At 45.2% G+C, this 21,835-nt stretch overlaps 2 protein-coding genes across 2 annotated transcripts in view; both read right to left on the bottom strand.

Moving 5' to 3' along the window:
- Positions 1-4,787, bottom strand: part of septin5a (septin 5a) — a 13,204-nt gene extending 8,417 nt beyond the window's left edge. The window contains exons 1-6 of the mRNA XM_056294252.1: positions 4,447-4,787; positions 3,178-3,268; positions 2,980-3,066; positions 2,354-2,477; positions 1,311-1,445; positions 1-41 (exon numbers count right to left, since the gene is read on the bottom strand). The exon at positions 1-41 is cut by the window's left edge and continues 77 nt beyond it. Of these exons, the coding sequence (XP_056150227.1) occupies positions 1-41; positions 1,311-1,445; positions 2,354-2,477; positions 2,980-3,066; positions 3,178-3,268; positions 4,447-4,521 (553 nt within the window). The 5' untranslated portion in view covers positions 4,522-4,787. The remainder of the gene's footprint in view (positions 42-1,310; positions 1,446-2,353; positions 2,478-2,979; positions 3,067-3,177; positions 3,269-4,446) is intronic.
- Positions 4,788-16,651: 11,864 nt separating this feature from the next.
- The window catches only part of zgc:63587 (uncharacterized protein LOC393431 homolog), a 28,542-nt gene continuing 23,358 nt past the window's right edge, over positions 16,652-21,835 (bottom strand). The window contains exons 8-12 of the mRNA XM_056283921.1: positions 21,124-21,225; positions 20,771-20,916; positions 20,503-20,586; positions 20,343-20,400; positions 16,652-18,181 (exon numbers count right to left, since the gene is read on the bottom strand). Of these exons, the coding sequence (XP_056139896.1) occupies positions 18,116-18,181; positions 20,343-20,400; positions 20,503-20,586; positions 20,771-20,916; positions 21,124-21,225 (456 nt within the window). The 3' untranslated portion in view covers positions 16,652-18,115. The remainder of the gene's footprint in view (positions 18,182-20,342; positions 20,401-20,502; positions 20,587-20,770; positions 20,917-21,123; positions 21,226-21,835) is intronic.

Here is a 21,835-nt window from a genome sequence, read left to right as displayed (position 1 = left end):
CATGGAGTGCCTTCATGAACTCAACATCCACAGGACGCAACCTGTAGGGGGGGTTGCAACGCCAGAGTCAGCAGCGGAATGGGTGGATTCCTAATCTACAGAGAATAATCCCCATTCAAAACGGCTTCAGTTGAACAAGGTCGCTCCAAAATAGTACTCACATATTTTCAGATTCTTTTTTCTGCCCTCAATTCATTAGTCAGTATTTCAAAGTATTTTATACATTTCAAGAGTTTATCCCAAGTAATTCAACCAATATTGCCATTTTCTAAGTAAACACCTTTACATGGCCTACAACTCTAGTGGTAGAACCGCAAAATGCTTCATTGTCACATTGCTGTAGTTATATAGCATGAATACTGTATGGTTAAAAACCTACTATCTTCCTTTTAGCTTGCAATGTTTGCACAATACAAAGAAGAGGTCAATTAACCCCATATTCCCTTATTATTTTATTAGTTTCCCCTTACTGAACCTAACTTGTTTATTCGTAGTTAGTGATACTATGTAGAAAACGTCATGTAATGTCATGTATAATGTGTGTACTTATAAAATGACATATACGTAAACATATTTGGCTCATAAAGCATAATCTGTTTCTGATATTTGTAAGAGGACCCCCCCCCTCCTTTTCTCCCCAATTGTACTTGGCCAATTACCCCACTATTCTGAACCGTCCTGGTCGCTGCTCCACCCCCTCTGCTGATCCGGGGAGGGCTGCAGACTACCACATGCCTCCTCCGATACATGTGGAGTCGCCAGCCGCTTCTTTTCACCTGACAGTGAGTTTCACCAGGAGGACGTTGCGCGTGGGAGGATCACGCTATTCCCCCCCCCCGAACAGGCACCCCGACCGACCAGAGGAGGCGCTAGTGCAGCGACCAGGACACATACCCACATCCAGCTTCCCACCCGCAGACCCAGCCAATTGTGTCGATAGGGACGCCCGACCAAGCCGGAGATAACACGGGGATTCGAACTGGCGATCCCCGTGTTGGTAGGCAACGGAATAGGCCACTATGCCACCCAGATGCCCATCCTTTCTTTTTTTAACTGTACACAATTAAGTCCAACATAGAAAAGTGACTGTGTGAGTTGAGGGACCTTTAAAGAAATGATCTCTCCTGAGGTGTTCAGAGGTGATGACTGTAATGACAACTGTACTCAGCATGGTCTTCTTTGAATAGTTTTCTGATGCACGCAGCTGTCATCACTGTCAAGATGTGTTGTTTCACTTAGTTGTCAGCGTCAACTCTGCATTCCTGTACGTGTGTGTGTGTGTCTGTGGGTGCGCACGTGTGCATAATTACCCATGTCCGAATGGTGGTATGAAGTAGAGGCAGCAGTGGACCCTGTTGTCCTGGATGTTCTTCCTGTTCAGCCCGCTCTCATCTCTGAAATACTGCTCGAACTGCTGGTCTATGTAGTCTGTGATCGGCTTCCAGCTAATACACACACACACACACACACACACGCACGCACGCACACACACACACACACGCGCGCACACACACACACACACACACACGCATGAGTGTTGACTTCCAGAACAATAAGTCATGTGAACAGGGGGAATCTGGACCACATCAGCATGAGTGCAGGAAGGGGGGGGGACTGCGGCTCCCCCTAGTGGTGTGTGCAGTCGTGCGCCCCCACCCCCCGCCACCAGTAGTGGCAGGTGGCTGTGTAACATCTCAGACCCAACAGTATGCCTAACTTTTCCTAACGTACAAATGCAAAAAGATAAAACCATATCTTTATTTTAAACAGTGGGCTGCGTGGAATGTACATGTTTAATACTAAAGTGAGTAAACACTCCATCCCAAATCTGCTACACACACACACCTTACAAACAAAACAATGACGTCCTACTGTAGTGACCGGGGGAAGAGGTCACTCTGACTGTCGGCGGTTCTGCACTGGGGGAGTGCAATGGCGGATTGGACTGTTAACCTTAGATTTACAATTGTGTTTTAATGGTGTGCTGTTCGTGTTGCAGTTATTCTTGTGTTGTTGTTTCGGGGGTTCGACTCAGAATAAGCAGGAGACTGTTTACTGACGAACTGACTGTAGGACCGTGACTGGGACCGATGTCGCCACTTGCGACATGGGATGGCATGGGGTGGCGTGGGGGGACTCATTACATTGTTGTCAGTTCTGGTCCGTTCTGGCCGGTGTGACTAAAAGAGCACTCCTGGGGGTTGCGCGGTGTACGGGGGCACGGGAGTCGCCATTAAAAAGAGATCTCTGCCTCCACACCGGCTCACCACAACACTTTTCGTTTTAGCTGGCGGCCCCCCTACTTAAAACATCTTCAGGTCATATTGAGGCCAGGACCAGACAGTGAGCTCACCACTCGTTGTTGTTGACAGCGTCTCCAAACCCCGGCGTGTCTACGATGGTCAGTTTGAGTTTGACTCCTTTCTCCTCAATGTCCACTGTGTGCTTTATAATCTCCACGGTCTGGTTGATGCGCTCTATAAAGCAGTGACAGAGAGGAGACGCTCGCAACAAAGCTGCCACTGCGCCCATATATAAACTTAGCACCAAAAGTAAGGAAATGTGTGTTTGGTAGATTATCTCTTTGTTGTAACAATGCTTCTTGGCAATAAATCTTCTATCAGGCACCGGACTGTCAGCACCTGGGGTACCAGAAGCTCAAAACAAGAGTCAATAGCAACAGCAAAACAAGCTGTTTGGCATTGGCAGAGAAGATTTGGCAAATTTTTCATGGGCTCAACCCACATACTCAGCTCTGCTGCTCATCCCACAAATGCATGTCCCTTACAAATGTGGCTCCATTTAAATGGGAAATAAACAGGCTTTCCAACGGTATAAGATTTATTGCCAAGAAGCATTGTTACAACAAAGAAATAATCTACCAAACACAAATTTCCTTACTTTTTGTGCTATATATATATATATATATATATATATATAGTATATTTCACACACACCTCATACAGGGAGAGCACTCACCCTCAGCATTGAGTAGCTTCCTGTCCTTATAGAGGTCTGTTAGGAACAGGCTGTTGACCAGAGTGGACTTACCCATACCAGACTCCCCTGCAACATAGAGAGAAAGGTAGAATGAGAGAAGGAAGGCAAGGGGATAATCATTTTCATGCTAATTTACAATATAAGAGTCATGTCTGTGTCTTTAAACACCAAACCAACCTGCGACCATGAGAGTGAAGTCAAACCCCTTCTTCACAGACTTCCTGTGGACCTGGTTGGGTAGGGTTGCAAAACCCACATATTGTTTCTCCTATGGCGCATAAAAGCAGAGAACACAAGTGTGCTTAGTATCAAGAAATTTATGACTGTGTAAGCCATTCGTGAAGTGCTAAATAAGCACGAAAACTGAAATGTCAGACACCGGGTAACTGAAAGCACTTGTATCACCAGGTGCGGAGCGGCCTGTCAACCAAACAAAACAGTGGAGGGACTCAAAACTATGGAGAGATGACGGGGCTGCCAGTTCTCAGAGCGATAAAACCGACAAAACAACGGTCTTTATTACAGATATTGTACAGCTGACTGGAAAACTACATTCACAGCATTCCACTCGTCTGTTAAAAACAACTGGGACACAAGATTTTCCACACACATGCGTGCGCACGTGTACACACACGACTACTCAGATACAGTCAGAACCAAAGGGCAGCAGCCAGTGACTGTGTAGCTCTCAGTCCAGTGGCTTGATCTGCATCTGGGCAAACTGTCATCCTTGCCTTTTCACCCATCCTGAGACCACTGACATGCACTGACATAAATACACTTTCAAGGCCAGCCTGCCACAGGCTGCCAGAGTCCAGGGACCAGTTGCACAGAGACAGAAGCTTTATTGACTCGTTCTGAAAAGCCCCTTTTACCCTCAAAACACACAAGCCAAACACACAGTCAGTGTTCTTACAAACTGTCATAACTTGTCACAGGCAATTTTAACAGCCCCTCGGGTGAAGATTCACACACACTCTCACACACTGCAGACCACAGGCTGTGTAAGAGGCGTTTGCCAGAGCCGGAGTGAGAATAAGGAAATCTGCGTCTCATTAAAACAATTACACAAACACGTGGTGAAAATAGGGTGTGAAGGGGCAAACTCAGCACAAATTAACATACCAGTAAACCTGTCGTTGCATCACTGTCAAAGCCCTGAACCGACTGACAACGGCAGGACACACACGCCTCGATGACGAGGGCTGACAGTATCACCGAAGCCGATAGTAAAACTGCAAAAGTGAGGAGTCTTATGATCCCATTTCTGATAATAAATGAAAGACTACGCAGCCATGTGCTGGAGTGTACTTTTCTTGGTGGTTCCCCCCCCCTTCCTTTGTCTCCTTTGTCAATCTTTTCTAAATCTCTTTTTCTCCCACACTATCTTGGTTATTTCCCCCACTCTCTCTGCCTGTATCCTCCCACAGCAGAGCCGTTCTTTACCTTCTGTCTGGCCGTTCTCACTCGTGGGCACAGCAAGCGTTCCACCAGTTTCTCTTGAAGCATGATGGCATCCATACCAAACCACACCGACGCCAACGGACAGAAATAACTACGGTCTCGGAGAGCAGAGTGGCCCGGCAAGGACGCAACGCAAGCAACCTTGGGTTGTACAAAAGTCTTCCCCTCTCCGGCTCGCCCCTCACACTCCCCTTTCTGCCTCTCCTCAGTTGACTCGAGCACACCTCTTTCCTGTTTGCCCTCTTAAATATGCATCCTGGGTTTCTCCTTCTTTCCTCTTTCAGCGCACGTCTTTTCTTTCCCCTCTTTCCGTCTCTCTCTCCTCTGCCCTGCAGCGGCCCACCGCTCCCTGTTCAGACAGGTAGAGAGGAATTCTCACAGAAAGGGAGGGAGATGGAGAAAGAGAGCGAGTGTGTGTATGGAGGGAGAGAGGGGGGAGAGGGAGAGAGAGAGAGAGAGAGAGAGAGAGAGAGAGAGAGAGAGAGAGAGAGAGGGAAACAAGCAGGGAGAGAGGTAGTAAGAGGTAGCAATTTGAGAGAGGAAGCGAGGGAGGGATGGAGGGGGGAAAGTGTAGGTCTAAAAGAAACTCATTCATTCACCCTGTGTACCCTCCCCCATCATTTCCTCCACTACTCAGAAAATAAAAGACCGCTTTGAAAAATATATGGGGAAACAGAGAGGAGGAAAAACAGACAGACCGACAGACAAAGAGATGCACAGAAAGACCCGGATGGACGGACACCGGGCAGACGGACAGAGACAGAGACACTACGCGGCCTCTGTTCAGTTGTTTGTTCTGGTTGTTGTGTGAATACAACAAAAAGAATGTGTATGAACATGACCGTGACAAAAGCCACGGCAAAGCTCAGAACGACCGCCAGATAAAGACAATGTCTCAATGCCCGACAAGTTGAGACATGACGGTCATTTGTCCAAAACAGATTATCTGGCAAACGAGTTTGTCAATCCAACCATTCGGTCTCAAATACCTAGACAAGTGTATGTGTGAGTGAGTGTGTGTGTGTGTGTGTGTGTGTGTGTGTGTGTGTGTGTGTGTGTGTGTTCACAGTAAAAACAAGATTGTTCAGCCTTTGTTTAGACAATATGATAATCAAAAGGACACTGGCTTCCCAGTTAACCCACTGGTGTGACGGTTAGCTGATAACCAAGAAGAGAGCGTCACGGTGAAAGAGGCCCCTCTCGTGGCGAGGTTAAAGACAATTGTTCCCAGATGTGACGGCGGTAATGTGCGTGCACATGTGCCTATACAAGAGCGTGGGTGTGTATATGGGTGTGTCTCGTATATAACTGTTGTGGAAAAACGGTTCAAGCAGAGCACAAATGTTCTTTAAAAGATATAGGGTGTGTGTGTGTGTGTTTTTTTCACGAGGGCACGCCCCATGATAGTGATGCCACGTACAGATATTACAGTTCCACTCCACACCACAAGAGGGAGACATTGCAGTAGGAGCAGGATGGGGATGGAAAACGTTCCACTGTGCAACTCTCTCGAGTATAAGTGGGGGGGGGGGGGAACTCTCTCTGGTAAAAGTCTGCTGCTGACCAAAGCCGAAAGAGTGTTGGCTGGGTTTTGTAACAAGCTGGTCAACCTTGGGTGGGACTTGGTAATTGTGCTTGAGCTATACATTGGGGTATATTACAGTTTCCATGCAAAGCACTTCAGGAACCTGGCTTCCTACTCCAGAACTTCTAACAGACATTTAGTCTCATTAGCTGTACCATTTGCATTGATTTGGGCTGAAGGGTTCTGTGTGTGTGTGTGTGTGTGTGCGTGTGCGTGCGCGCGCGCGTGTGTGTGTTCACATCTGAATAGAAGAGAGGAGCAGATGTCCTGAGATGACATCACAATAGCCCCCAGCTAAACCACTCCCATCCTTCTCAGTGACCAGCTGTCCTTATAGAGGCAGTGTTTCTCACAGACACATAGACAGATGATCAAACGCAGACAGACTGAAAGACAGATGATCAAACACAGACAGACATAGAAACAGATGATTTTTTTAAATGTTGCTATACTCTATTGATCCCCGTAGGGAAATTATGCTCTGCATTTAACCCATCCTAGCTGTGCAGCTGGGAGCAGTGGGCTGCCACCTTGCAGCACCCGGGGACCAGCTCCGGTTCGTCTTGCCATGCCTTGGTCAAGGGCACAGACAGGAGTATTAACCCTAACACACGTGTCTTTTTTGATGGTGGGAGAAACCGCAGCACCCGGAGAAAACCCACAGCAGACACGGGGAGAACATGCAAACCCCATACAGAGGACAACCTGAGATGGCCCCCAAGGCTGGACATCCCCGGGGTTCGAACCCAGGACCTTCTTGCTGTGAGACGACAGCGCTAACCACTGTGCCGCCCAAATGACAGATGACAGAGCTAGTAGCACACTCAGTACCTCACTCATACACTGCCAAGGTTTGCTCCACCTCTTGTCAAAGTCCACTGAAGTACCAATAACTTGGCCTAGGAAGATGACAAGTGTCTCTGTGTATCTGGGTCTACTATCTGCTGGATGTGTGTCTGAGGACACTTGGGCTAGTAGGCTGTCTTCAAATCAAAAATGACAATGGGAGGGTGTCTTCCTCAATGGGGGGGGGGGTCTTCACCTCCTACCCTATGATGTTCAAGTATGACCTAAAAGTGTACACTCGTTCACAGCTGCTGGGATGAAGAAGTGCCTTGGCTTCACCTCTTCTTCCGGCTGACCAGACGAGAGGAGAGAGTCTACAGGTCTACAGCAGGTGCAGAGGGGCGTAAAGGCCCAATGATGAGAACCCGGGAAGGACTACATTGTAAACCTTCGACTTTTAGCAAACGTCGAAAGCAAGTCTGCACCAACTGTAGGAATCTGACATGTGCCGTTTTATGGACACTTTTGCCCCAACACGTAGGGATTTGCATCTAAAAATAAAAACTGACTCACACTCCTCACACTCTGTGTTTCCCAGTTTTCCAAAGTTGGAAGTTTCCTTTCCGGTGTCATGTGGGGAGCATATCAGATTGCAGGATTTCTATTTTTGGCTGGAGCCTTCTTTTTTTTTTTGCAGTTAAACTTCAAACTATTATTTGAAGGGTATCTCAAAATTACATTGTGCCTTTAAAAAAAACATACACCATGCTGAAACCACGGAATGTCTTTAGACTAAACTTTCTGCACCAGTCTTCACCTTCAAGTTTGCTCACTTGAGCACAGCGACCCTCCGCTCGTCTCTGTCATAATATGTCTTTCATGAAAATAAGGACACTGCTGTTTCCAGTGGATCAAGCACACTGTTCCTCTATAGCTTCTCTGTGTAACTGTCTGTGTGTCTGTCTGTCTGTCTGTCTGTTTGTTTGTGTGTTCGACAGGCCTGAAGAGGCCTGTTGAGTTCTTCCTCTCAGCCCTGCGCCGTTGTGGTCTTAGAGGAAACAACCCTCAAAAGGCCACAGCAGTTAGCTGCACGCCAATTACAGGGGGGAACACACAAACAAAAACGTGCGTACACACACATACTCAGTCACCCGTGCCAGGAGATGGATAGCTAACGACACACACAAACACAAACACGCACACTCACACACACATTCACACCAGCAAAAGGAGTGGCTCAACGCACACATAAATACACAATATGATTTAAATGAAAGTGTTGCCGCAGTGTGCACATCACTCCCCGATGCCGGCCACTCCCGCTGTGCCGAGACACTGCAAGACAAACACACAGTGTCCAGCAGCCAGGCAGTGCAGTGATATGCAGTGTGGAGCAGTGGCCTTTACTGATGACATCGCTACCTCTCAGCGCCATCCAGCTGCTGCTTTCACACCATTAACCACGAAAGCCTCCCCGAAGGGCTCCCTGGCTATCTGCTAACGGGCAGATAGGCTAGGTAGGAAAGAGCAAAGGGGTTGGGAGGAGGGGAGGGGGGGTGAAGGAAAGAAAAGGAATGGTCATGGTGGGCTAGAGAGGAAAAAAGATTGAGGAGAGTAAGACAAAAAGATTGCCCACCCCCCCCTTTATGTTTGCTCCCTTCAGAGATCCAAGTGTGTCAGTGCGTTCGGCTCTTTAACACGCTGATCCAACGGCATGTAATTGCACCAGCAACTACAGATTACGCTGCTGAATGACAAGGAGCGAACCCCGCCTAGTTTCAGCATCTGTCCATTCAGCAACAATGGGCTGTTGTGAGAGCGTGGCTGCTCTACCACGGTATTAGCGTCTTAGCATCACTGTCCGTTCAGCAGAGGAATTCACTCGCTTAGACGTGATCAAGAGATGACAATGAAGATGACGAGCAGGGCATTATTTGTGCAGCAGAGTAAGAGATAAATCAAACCGCTGATTTATGGCGCTCGTTATTTAGAGATCAGATACCGTGTGGACTGGTTGTGCAATCTTCTGAGCCCGGGTAACACTGAGGCGCTATGAAGATATTACCACGCTTTGTGCGCAACCGCCATATAGTATTGTTTCACACAATTTGTCACATTTCCATAGCATATAAGACAAAGAAACAAAAGAAATCATGTTAATTCTCTTACATAATTTCAGTGGATTGGGATCCCTTATTCGTGTGAACCAATCCCAAGCTTATTAATGTCGGCCGAATACTTAAAAGGTTTTTTTTTTTTAGAATCCTTCTTTTTGGGTCAGCCTTGGGTTATTTTCAAAAACCTTTTTAAATCAGATAGCCGAGGCATGGCGAGTACCGCAATGTACTATGCAAAGCCTTGTGGATACAAGGGAAGAGAAAAAAAATGACTCACACTTTGTAGAGACACACACACACACACTAGCACACACAGAAACGGAGGCCCATGCTCGACAGGATCACTGGCATAACATGCATGTTTGCAGCATGACAAAACAACCTATCTGCCTGACAGCAGGCCGCAGGGCAGACACCTAAAATACCTGAACACAGGCAACAACGCCAACCAACACAGAGGAAAAGGTTGAAAAAACAATCTAAAGAAAACTCCCAATGATGGAAACACAAACAAAGATGAGAGACGACAGAGACTGTGACTGTCATGTCAGACTGCAAAACATGCCTGTCTTAACAAGTCCTTCACTGCAACACATTCAGTTTCACTTCTTTCAGTGACTAATAAGAGTTGATACCTGGAAACAGGACCGGACTAAGCAGATCCATCCTTCAGTATCAAGAAAATAACACGTAACTCCGAAGAATTCTTGAAACAAGTTGACGTGCACGTGTGATAATGTCACCCAACAGGGACTTGTTTTAAACACAAGAGCCCCAGCAACATTAGAACATGAGATTAAATTAATTGTTAAGAGTGATTTTTTACGATGTATTAATTGTAATAAATATTGATCCAAGGGCCAACGATCAGAAATAACAGTAACATGATGCATAGTTGCTGCCTACGTGGATCAGCCCTTTTCTCTTTTCTGCTTCATGCAGAATGAAGAGGCCCCAGGGGGCTGCCCTGTTAATATACCCCCACCCCTGCCTCCCCAACCCTCACCCATCCCCAAATATGCTTTCTCCAGCTCCGCAGCTGGTCTTCACTGAGAGCAGGTGTGGGTCAGGGGTCCCATTTGTGGCAACAAGAGCTCGTGCTTTAGCATGTGCGTGTTCAAGATTGAGAGAGACGCTACAGAAGGTCAAGAAAATGGAAGAAGAAGAAAAAAGACGCTGAAATGAAGGACGTGGACATAAATGCGTTCGAACTGATGTTCTGTTCAGCTCTCCGGAGCAAAACCACTGTCTTTAATGTGTCCACTGACCTGATTCATTTTCACCACTGTAGAAATCCAGGCAAGACAATGACAGCCAGAGAAGATGATGTTCGAATAATGAAGAAAAAGCTGAACTGAATCCATTTCTCTGACAAATCAGCTAAAATAAAATCTCATATATCTCACGGGAATCACCACACGGGATTATGGCTGGCTGTCATTCACTCCTTCATATCAGAGGAGTAACAAAAAATGAATTTATACAAGTAATTATAGCTTCAGATTGGACACAGACATAGTCCTACCATGTTGATTATTTATGCACATATTTATGCACAATAAAGCACAGCTGGGTAATTTTGCTCATCTAGTAGCATCTGAGAATGTACAACTTCTAGTTTCCACATTCAGAGAAAGAGGCACTGTCTAGAAGGATAATTACATTTTTTGGAAATCTGGGTCTTTTTTTGTAGTTTTTTATGATCATACATATCAGTTATACTCTACTCAGCAGCTTCATTATGGAGATTCTGTCTTAGGGGAAATTGAGCAGGAGCGTCAAACATGATTTCAGCAAGTCCTATTTAACCCAATTATCCAAACCACATATTTTAATGTGATATTACAGTTAAAGTTGGAATTTATCCTATATCATATCAACAAAGGTCCATCACATTACTGAGCTACTCCCTGGTTCAACTTGCAGGGACGGCCAGGCCATACTTACCATAGGTAGTAGTAACCACTGGTAAACTACATGGGCAGCACAACCAGGAAGTCATAGTTGATGGGAAATAAAGTACACAGTACAACAGAAGCACTTGTTGAAAGGACAGGTTAAAGGCTCATGTTCGATTGCCCCATATAACACTGTAAAGCTATGTCTAGTGGTGTTCCCGTGTCCAAAATTTCTAAAATGAAGCCAGATATCATAACCAACCTACATGATGACAATAAGACTAAATAAGACTTTCATATAACTATGACAAGAAAACCCAGGTTGTGAGAAAAAAAAAACAACCCCTGGTGTTTAATATAGATCAAAACATGATTTTATGGGACACGCTGGAACAAGGGACTCAGTCTACCATGTCTCTCTATTGGAAGGTCATTTTCCGTGGATGTCAGCGCCCTGCTTAGCTGGGCTTCACCGGTTGCTATGCCAACTCTTGTAATAACCCAGCATCTAATTCAGTGATCCTTCTTGTTTTCGTCAGCTTTTTATTCTGATGATGAATGTCACCATGGGAAGAAAAAAACTCTGGTTCGGATGTTGTGTTGCCAGGCAACCAAAAATTACCAACAGCAGCACTTGGGTTGATATGCGGAAGGGGAGACTGGGGATGCGATGGAGTGAAAGACGCAGACAGAGAAGGGGAAAAGACAATACAGTCTGTTGTGAAAGGAAGACATCTACGCACTTGTAACTCTCCATCTCCGTGTTACTATCTCAGTGGTTCATTATTCACTCCGAGCATCAGTAACAGGACTCTCACTTTCATTCTCTCCAACTGTCTCCCACCCACTCTTCAACATGGCTGGTACAGAGTATGAAGTGCTACTCCACAAGCACTCAACAAGGTTACATGGCGTAGTATGTGTAGGAGTACACAACGGACGATAGCCAGTGGCAACAGTTGTACTGTTGTAAATTACTGAAGCACTGTACCTACACCTAAATATAAAAAAACAGTTAATTGGCTAGATTCAAATAAGGTTTTCAGTGGTTGCTGTTATCATCTTGTCACATCATTTTCACTGTGACTTTAATGACGACGTGAAGTGGAAAAACCGACTTTTTCCCACCTTGTTAGCTCATTTATCCAGTCATTGTGCAAAAATTAGAAAAGAAATTAGAAAAAAAACAAAAACATAGTCATTTCTCAACCACGACACTTGCCTGATAATCAGACAGAATTGTCAACTCGTTACACGTCATTTCCGTCTTCAGTCTGACACTGCGCCCACTCTTGAGGATTTCCGTGGGAGAGGGGTTTCCGGTCTCCCTAACCAATCACTACGGACCAACGTGTCCGCCGTCACGCACCAGCCCGTCGTCGGAGAGCGTCTGTGGCCCTAGTTTTTGCGGTGTGTCCCGCACCGTTGGCACTAGTCGGACCCGGCCGAAAAGCTGCCGACAGGGTCATGTTGAATCGGCGGCTGAGCCCGTCGGTGAGCCATCGCGCTGATTGGCTGTTCAGCTTAGCGAATCAGTGCGCGAGAAGAGAAACGGAAGTTACGAAAGCGAAACGGAAGTTACGAAAGCAAGCAAATCGTCAGACGGAGATTTTTTTTCTTCCATAGAGCTGTTCCGGTCGCTGCTCCACCCCCTCCGCCAACCGGGGAGGGCTGCAGACTACCACATGCCTCCTCCGATACATGTGGAGTCGCCAAACGCTTCTTTTCACCGGACAGTGAGGAGTTTCACCAGGGGGACGTAGCACGTGGGAGGATCACGCTATTCCCCCCAGTTCCCCCGCCCGCCCAGAGGAGGCGCTAGTGCAGCGACCAGGACACATACCTACATCAGGCTTCCCACCCGCAGACACGGCCAACTGTGTCTGTAGGGATGCCCGACCAAGCCGGAGGCAACACGAGGATTCGAACCAATGATCCCTGTGTTGCTGGGCAACGGAATAGACCACTATGCTACCCGGACACCCTTTCCCCTACGGAGATACAATCCCAGTAGTTAGTGTTTTGATTGGACTGACAAGTTCCTTCAACACGTGGGACTGAACAGGAAAGAGCCGAGGGAAATTTTTAAAATCGGAGGTTTAATTTATCTCCAGCTCTCGACACAGGTTCGGGAAAGCCCCATTGAGCCTGTCGCTGTAGTAACCACGATTTCACCCATTTAATAATAATAATAATAATACTTTTTATTTGTGGGGGCCTTTCAGAGCATTCAAGGACACCTTACAGAACACAATAAAAAAACAAGCAGCACTGTATCAGACAGCATAAAATCAAAACAAAGCAGGGTAGACAATAAAAAGTTAATACAACAGGTAAGTATAAAATCATCATCTGCACAATTTAGCGCGATTTCTCCTTATTTTTTCGCCTCCGCCTCTTCCCTTCTTCTTCCGCAACCAAAAGATCAAAGGCTGTCAACGCTGATTCGCCCGGCGCGTACGCCAAAAAAAAGTTTCTGGCTTCCGGGTTACTTCCGGGTACATGGGGCCCACTGAATATGCGCAGTAGTATTACTCCCATCATGCCTCTGGGTACACAGCCGTGCCGTCATGCAGAAAAAATATTTTTCTGAGCTTTGGAAATTAAAAAAAAAAGATTAAAACCCCATGGCTTAAAAATATACAATACAAAGAGTAATAATTGACCATGATTATAGCTGCAGGTGTCCTGTTAACAGTTTTACAGGCGTCTCTTTTACAATGGTGGTCTATGGGGGAAATGCTTTTTGGGCCGCAGGGGATTTTTTGCTGCAATACCGCGAGTGACCACTGGACGAAAATTGGCTGCAAGGCTGAGCGGCGGCGCTGTACCCAGTTCTACTATAATACAGCCATGATCTGGACCCAGGCAACCGCCACACTGAAACGTGGAAAGTGCGTTAATCAAGGTCTTTCTGTGAGTCGCGCCATGTGACCGCAATAGTTCAAACCATTGGAGCTGGTCACAATCCAGTTGCTCCATAGGTCTGGCAGAGGGCAAATTTCTCTGTATAATAAACCGCTTACACTTCACAACTATGAAAGGGGGGAGGGGGAGCATAGGCTTCCCAAAAGAGGACCACTGTTGAAAAATGCAGCGGAATGGATGAACTGTCCTCTCCTTATGTTTCCGCATTACCCTAGAGAATACTGAAGACTTCACTTATCCATTTGAATAATGCTATTCGTGTGTTTTATTGTTCTGTTTAATCTTAAAACGAGTTTTAATCAGACAACCTTCAAAATAGTCAAGACAGAAAGAAAAAAAACATGAATCAGCATATGCAAATGAGAACACAATTATTTCTCCCACACTCGGTCATATGACACTATACTCACGGGACACAGAAAGGGGAAAGAAAAAGGAGGAGCGCCAGTATAAAGTGGTACACGTCATCCAATGAGGTGCTGAGGTCACAGAAACCTTAATGGAAGAGTCGAGGTGGAAAAGGTATCCCCTGCTGCTGGCTTACGTACCAACTAGAGGTGGCTGGGGTGAGGCGGGTGGGGGTCAATCAATTTAGAGCAAAATTGCGAGACTACGATTGTGACATCGCAACATTTCCCCTGAATTACAGTGTTAAAGCACAGGGGGCAAGATGCAGTGAGGTCGGCTGTGATGATTTCTACATCTCCTAATGGCTGAACTGTTGGAATGCTCATGTTCTAAGCTTCAAATGAATGCGTTTCACTGTGCATTTTCCCTGGATCGTTGCAATTTTTACATTATTGTGTAACCGGTTATTTTCTTGCCCGGTGCGGGATTCGATACGAAGTGTACTGCACCACAAGGCGACATCACTAACCGCTCGGCTAAAGGGTCAGACCCATTAGCTAGGGACTAATGTGTCTTATTAGTAGTTTACAATTGTATAAACTGGAGATGGAGCCTTAAAAAAAATCAAAATTTCAAATTGCAATATTTCTAATATTGTAATATTGATACATCGCAACAGGCCTATGTATCGATTACGCGGGGATTCCCGGTGTTTGTAAGGTGAGCAATACATAAGGGGGGTTCGCCAGAGGTAAGTCAACAACCCAGTAGCAGGAGTGTCACTTATGTAACGTTGCTATTGAGGTCAGTCTACCCAACTCCAGTATCGAACCAAGAATAATCCTTTTTAATGAGCAGGCCAATGCCAGAGGTGACAGGATGAGATGAGATGAGATGCGATGCGGTGCGGTGAGGTGAGGTGAGGTGCGCATCCTCCGTGCCTACGCCGCTGGGCCAGCCTGTTCTGTGTGCGCATCTAAATATGAAATCTAATCCCTGTCGGACAGCGATGACATGGCTGCCCTCGCAGCATCCTCCTAGCCATGAGCAACGCAGAGCTCGGCATGATGCGCACAGCACGACGATGCGTGAGGGGGGTGGGTGGGGGGGTGGACTACGAAATGTGCGATTTGCACGCGCTGGTGTGAGGAATCTATACGGCACCGCCGCGGTCGTGGGGTGTCGCCACGGTCCGCGCGCGGTTAGGGTCCGGGTAAAAGCTGTGCGCCGAACACAACGCGTCTCAAAGGCTTAAACGAACAGCAAACCCTCGTGTAATTTGTCTTACCTCCATGCCATCTTCTGTTGGCCATTTGCAGGATGGGATGGGATGGATGGGCGGAGGAGGCGCAGGTGCAGAGATGCAAAGCGACGGCCGGGGGGGGGTTGGAGGGAGAGAGAGAGAGAGAGAGAGAGAGAGAGAGAGAGAGAGAGGGTTGGGGGGGGACATGAAACGGTCGTTAGAATCACTCATGACACGGTCGTGTATGACCGCACGAATGCCAGCAATGCCGGGTACCTGTTTTCACCGGGATACGGCTCTTGAATCGGATGCCGGTCGTCATCTTGGCTGCCGTCGTCGCTCGACCGAGCAGAGAAGCGGCCCCTGTCTCTCAGACGGACGCGCGGGCTGGAGGGGGGCGGGGGGCGCGTAACACCACGTTAAGCCCCGCCCCCATCTACTTGACGGGAACCGAGCGCACCCAGTAAAATGTGACGCGTAACGTGCAGTAAGAGTAATAATAAGAATGTGTACGTAAGGTCAATAGGGGATGTCGTGTTCGTGGTACCGAGGACGAATCTATCGCTATGAGAGGGGTTCTGGTCGGATTTGGGATGACATCATAGTGTCCACTTCAAAATATGCCAATGCGCCACTTTATTGTGCGAACTCACCGGTCCGGTCCGTTTTATTAGGTGAAGTCTTTATTCCTAAAGTGAAGGAGAACCCCTGTTTAAGAACACTTCTGTCAAATGTAAGCTGTTGTGTGTCATCTGAGGCCTGCAGGAAGACAGGAAGGAGAGTGTGTTACTCATCCAACTTTAATTTGCTGGTGTATTAGTACTGCAGTTTATTTTTGTATTGCTTATTTGCACGTTTGGTATATTCCTCTGACTGTAATGGTAGCATTTGTTCTTAAACCCTGTGATAAAACTTGATTAAAAAAAACCCCAGTTTAGACATCCTGCATCCTGCAATTTGCCTGCAGACAAATAAAACTGCACATCAATCCGCTTTCTTCAATAACGCAACACGTGGCAGCCCAAGGACACCTTGCTGATTTGCATTTACCTGAACAAGGGTTAGGAAATGTTTTAATGAAACTTTATTTCGGAGAGACATACAAAAACGGAGATGTCTAAAAATCTAAAAAAAGGTCTGTGTTGGATTAAGGTGACAAAGTCGTGTGGAGGGCGAGTGACCGAGAGAAGAACAAAGCTAGGCCAGTACAACTCAGATGGTGACACAGTACAAAGCAGCCTAGTGCTGAATACACACAATAGTCAGGATGTATGTGTGTGTAATATATATATATATATATATATATATATATATATATATATATATACATACACATGTCTACTGGCAGGAGAAACAAGTCTGCCAGCACTGTACTCTCTGTCACATTTGCAAAGGCACTGAATAATTATATTATAAAAAAAAAAAGACAGGTGGAAAACCAACAAGGAAGCCCATATAGCCTACATGATAAGAACCACTCACAGAGCCAAACAGGAAACAAACCTTTCAGACTGCTCCTGTGGTATACAAAACACAGCACAGCACACATGATATGAACTAAGTATGGCTAATAAGGCCTTATATGTGGTTATTCAGTCAGAACAAACTGATTACCCATCACTGACTCATAAATACAACATCATAACAACTGGCACCTTTGTGCAACCTGATCTGATCAATTGAGTCACTCAGCACAGGAGTGGCGCCGGCCCCCTGAGGACTCTTTTAGTGTCCTTTTACAAACAGATTAACCATAAATCAAGGGATTTCTTTTTAAACCTCTCGGTCTCAGCACCATTTTCGCCTTTATATATCGACTGGCTTTATTATCTTTTTTTCCACCTATTCAGCATCACTTACTGAATCCACTTAAAGTTTGGCGTTTAACCCAAGGAGAACTATTTTGCATATCAGGAAATCTAAAACATTCCTCTTTCTTCCAATAACAAAGCCGACAGTTCACATAATCCTGAAGTTAGCGTTTCGTTTGTTTTTAAAATGTTATAGCGTTACAAAACTAGTACAAATACTATTTAGCTCATAAATATCTTGCTTGAGCAAACTATTAAATAGGCACTTAGATTCTCAACCCAGGAAGAGCCAAAGTAATTTTGTTATATCATCACGGACAGAATTTAGACAAGCAGTTACATTTGCTGAGATATCTAGAATATTTTGAAACAAAAATATTAACAGTATTTACAGACAAAGTGCTGTAAATAAACTGAACATATTAACTTAAGTTACATTTTTTTGTAAACATGTTAGTGTTACCGACAAATATCTCCAATCCTTAGTATCGTTTTCATTGCCAGCTATGCAGACCCAAATGTTACCATTAGATGAGATAAGTCGCTGGTCCATTATCCAAATACTTTTTCACGTTCACCCTATTCTAATACTGTCTAATTCCACTTGACTAACTAGGACCCAGAAAATACAATAAACAGCGACGGGGTTTGGCAAAACCAGGAAAGACACCATGAAAGAGCGAAGTGCTGATGGGACTGTAGTGACAGAAGGAAACCACGGTGTGCCTGATCAGCAGATGGATGGATGGATGTTTGGAAGGCGTGCTTAGGCCATTGTGTGCAGAGGTATGACGACAGTGATGACAGCCAGACTTTCAAGGACACCTATGTACCGACTGGTTAAAAGGGGAATTGGAGTTGGCGGAGGGTTTGGTTCAGAGAAAGTTGGTGTGGTGGTGACGGTGGTGAGGGAGACTGATCCTTTTCCGTCTTTTTCAGTCATCTCCTTTCATTTTCATCTGCGCCTGCATCTGAGCAATCATCTCTTGCATACGTCTCAGCTAAAGGGAGTGAAGGAAAGACAGAGAAAAGTCAAAGTTGTTGCTGTTGCATGTTAAGTTTTGGAAGCAAGTTGTTTCACTGCAAAATTTTCCTCCAGTAAAAATAACTTGTTGTGTTATATTTGCATTGTCAAAATTGTTGTTATATTTGCATTGTCAAAATCCCCCCCCCAAAAAAAACAGGAAAGATTAAGCAAAATAAAGAGAAACATGTTGCAGTTTGAAGAAAATAAATTTACTTTTCCCCCCTTTTTTTAAATCATTATATCGTTTATAGCAGTAACTGGCATAATATGCAAAAATATCTTCACATGACCAATTCGTGGAATGAAATATCCTCAAGTTTCTCATCGACACTGAGTAGGATAAGCGGTTTGGATAATGGATGGATGGACAAATAGCAATGAGGATGCAACACAGTACTTACTCCTCAACACATTTATTTTGTTTACCAACGTTAGCAAGTTCCTTTTTGTAAAGGACTATCGCCATCTTGTGGCAATGAGTGGAACCACAATTGTTTCGAGAACAAGGTTTTCAGACAAATGTCAAATTCTTCCCTAATTCTTTCAAATGATATCATTTCTAATTAGGATTAATCTGCCAGTAAATTTTGGGGCAGATGATTAAGTCCCAAGTGAATCTGGCCTTTCTGAAGGACTGAACTGCTCTAGTCTGGTTTCCCACACTCCTTTACAGCAGGAGCAATGTCTGAACAGATTATAAAAAATTCAAGAGCATATTTATGGTAAGTAATGACACAGTATTAAGCACGGCAATTAATACATTAAACCTCCTCAAGAGTCAGATTTCACGTGAGAAGACAAATCCGATAAAAATTCCCTCACTGCAGCTGGGCTCAGGACTTGATGTCATTCTCACCATAAAACCAGACCAGGACATCCAGGCAGGAAGTGATGTCATTTCCTGTTTGGGCATCAGTATTTACCAACAGCTCTGATTACATCCCACCCAGTCAGCACTCCAGAGCTGCCCGGTTAATACAAACAGACCAATCAGGAGCAATTAGCAAACAGAGCTGTTTATGAGCCCACTGACCAGAGCGTGCCTGATGGTGCTGAATGTAAACAGGTTAGAAAGTGACTGTGAGGATGGAGTAAACATGCTGTTGTCCCTTCCTTGATAAATTATGGTTACATTTGTAGGAAAATTTTGATTTTATTCCCGAAGGAAGGAAATTCTGCTTGTCGACCTTTGGTTAGTGTGCAGGGTCAGCTAGGCAGCAAGACACTCCTACAGCGGATACTGTTTGAACATTTTGCTCCAAAACACTTTGACAACCCTTCTGAGACTACAACAGTGATTTAATGCTATACAAATGAACTTCGCTTGAAAACTAAGGATAAACACAGATTTGAACCAAAGTCTTTTGGTTACATCTGCTCCACTTTATCCTAGTTTGACTGGTCTTGTTGAACCCCTTGCCAAATTCAGATAATAACTGAAACGGGGGGGGGGGGTTGTTCATTTTGAAGAAATTCGAGTTGCAAACACTTTATGTGAACTCTGAACTCATGAGTAACATGTGATTTGGGAAAGGGTGCAAAGGAGAAATTTCTCATCGAAATGTCAACAAAAATGCTGATATTTCTGGACTTTTTGGCAGTCATCATAAAGACAAAAGGAACAAGCATAATTTATTCAATGTTACCATAGAACAGCAGCATGATTTAGATTTGAATGAACTAACCAGGCCCATTAGAGTTAGCAAAGTGCTCACCTTCATCTGTAACTTATCTACAGCATTGCTTAATAAATACAGTAGGTACTGAAAAGGGACAAAAAGGAAGTCTTCCTTTGTAAAATCTATGTCTGTGGAATTTTCTACCACCGGAATTAAATGCTGTGCCAAAACAATACTGACTCACAGCAGGTGTCTTTGAAAAGCAAGTGTTGCTGGGGAAGGATGTTGAAATCTGTAACACAATGGGCTTTGAGGGGGAAGGGCTGGTTTAAGTCTCACCAGACTCGGTCGGCAACTAATCAAAGCACTATACGAGTATCTCACATTCATTAGGCTAGACTAGGTTTGACCTTGTCTCCTAGCTAAATGAGATTTATACTGATACAGCAGAGGCAGCATGTATGATTGTGTTTTAGGGATGTGGCGTATGAGCTGACAGTGTCTGTGTGTTCTCACCTCCGCCTCTTTCTGTAGCAGGATCTGGTCCTTGTCTAGTACATCTTCCTCCACAGCCCTATAAGGCCATAGAAATATTGCAGTTATAGATTACTGGCCTTTTGGCTGAGCTACAGCAGCTCATTAGCTTGTTGACGCTTCACAGCAAACGCAATCTCACCTGCCAGCTCTCTTCAGTCTCTCCGAGCGGAAGTTCTCATAGTGCAAATCCTGAGTTACCTCCTGCAGGTCCTGCATGTGGGTCCTGCAAAATCAGATGTACAAATCCCATTTTCACACACTAGATGGCAGTAGAACTATTCCCCACAGCCTTTTCAAACCCTGGCCCAAAGGCGGACAATAACAGTCAGTTTACATGATTAAGGTTCTGAGACTATTGTTTCCCAAAATCCCATTGCGTAAGCAGTTTAACTGCCGCAAAGACTCACACAAGCATAGTGCGTAGCTTCAGGAAGTCATTGTGTTCAGGATTCTCCACCTCCACGACTCCCCATGGGTAGAGACGACCACGAATCTTCTTCCCCTTAACCTCAATAAGCTGGTTGGAGCCAATCACAGCGAAAGGAATGCTCGCCTGGGAAGGGAAGATAAAGGATAGTGGATCCCCAGGAGAGACGCAAAGATGGATGGAGGGAGGGACAAGGAAACAGATATGGAACACAGGGTATAAGAGCGGTGAAGTAAAGAAAGGAAGGAAGTGAAGATGGGAAGAGAACAGTGGCTATTACGAAGCTGGTAATATCTGTCTCTCCCCCTTTCTTTCTCTGTCTCTCTAACACACCTTGAGGACTCTGGTCTGTTCCTTGAACTCCTCATCCTCATCTGAGTCAGCGTCAGGAAGCTGGTAGATTTTGATGCCATGCTCCGCAATCTCGTCCAGGATCTGGAAACATGAGGAGATGGAAACAAAAGTTCAAACAAGGTGAACAAACAATTTCACTAATCCGTCATGATGTCTTCGTGTCTCTCATCACTCAGGTCAAACTCCTCTCGTCAACTCCACAACTCACTTTAAGCACCATCACGATGTACTGGTATGAGCTGACTATTTCGTTTAGAAACTAAGATCCAAGCTAAAATTTTAGCGTGGTTCTCAGTTTCTGAACCAATCTTTGCCCCAGGTTGTCTTCAACCAAAATATCATGACGAAATATCTAAAAAGTCTTCTCACCAAAGCCTTATAGCATCCTCCCTATAATGACACTCAGTTAATTCTAGAGTTTCACTTGTGTACAAATCTTGAAGCCATAACATGGTTGATCTCAATCCAGTTTTACAGCCCGTTACACATATCTTGATACATACACTCGCCCCCTGAGCAACTCACAATTTGGCAACTTTTGTTAATTTAATAACAGCAGCCCTGATCACAGGAAAATAAAGGGAATGGTTATCAGTTTCTGTCTGGTTTCCTGTCGTTCTTAAAAAAAAAAAATCAGCCAAGTAAGTTACCCCATGAAAGTAATTAGACATGGTGCGTTTCTCGTATATGC

The sequence above is a fragment of the Lampris incognitus genome, chromosome 1 (assembly GCF_029633865.1).
Source record: "Lampris incognitus isolate fLamInc1 chromosome 1, fLamInc1.hap2, whole genome shotgun sequence".
Classification (NCBI taxonomy): Eukaryota; Metazoa; Chordata; class Actinopteri; order Lampriformes; family Lampridae; genus Lampris; species Lampris incognitus.
Note: the sequence above shows the minus strand (reverse complement) of the source record. Positions and strands in the feature narration are given on the sequence as shown.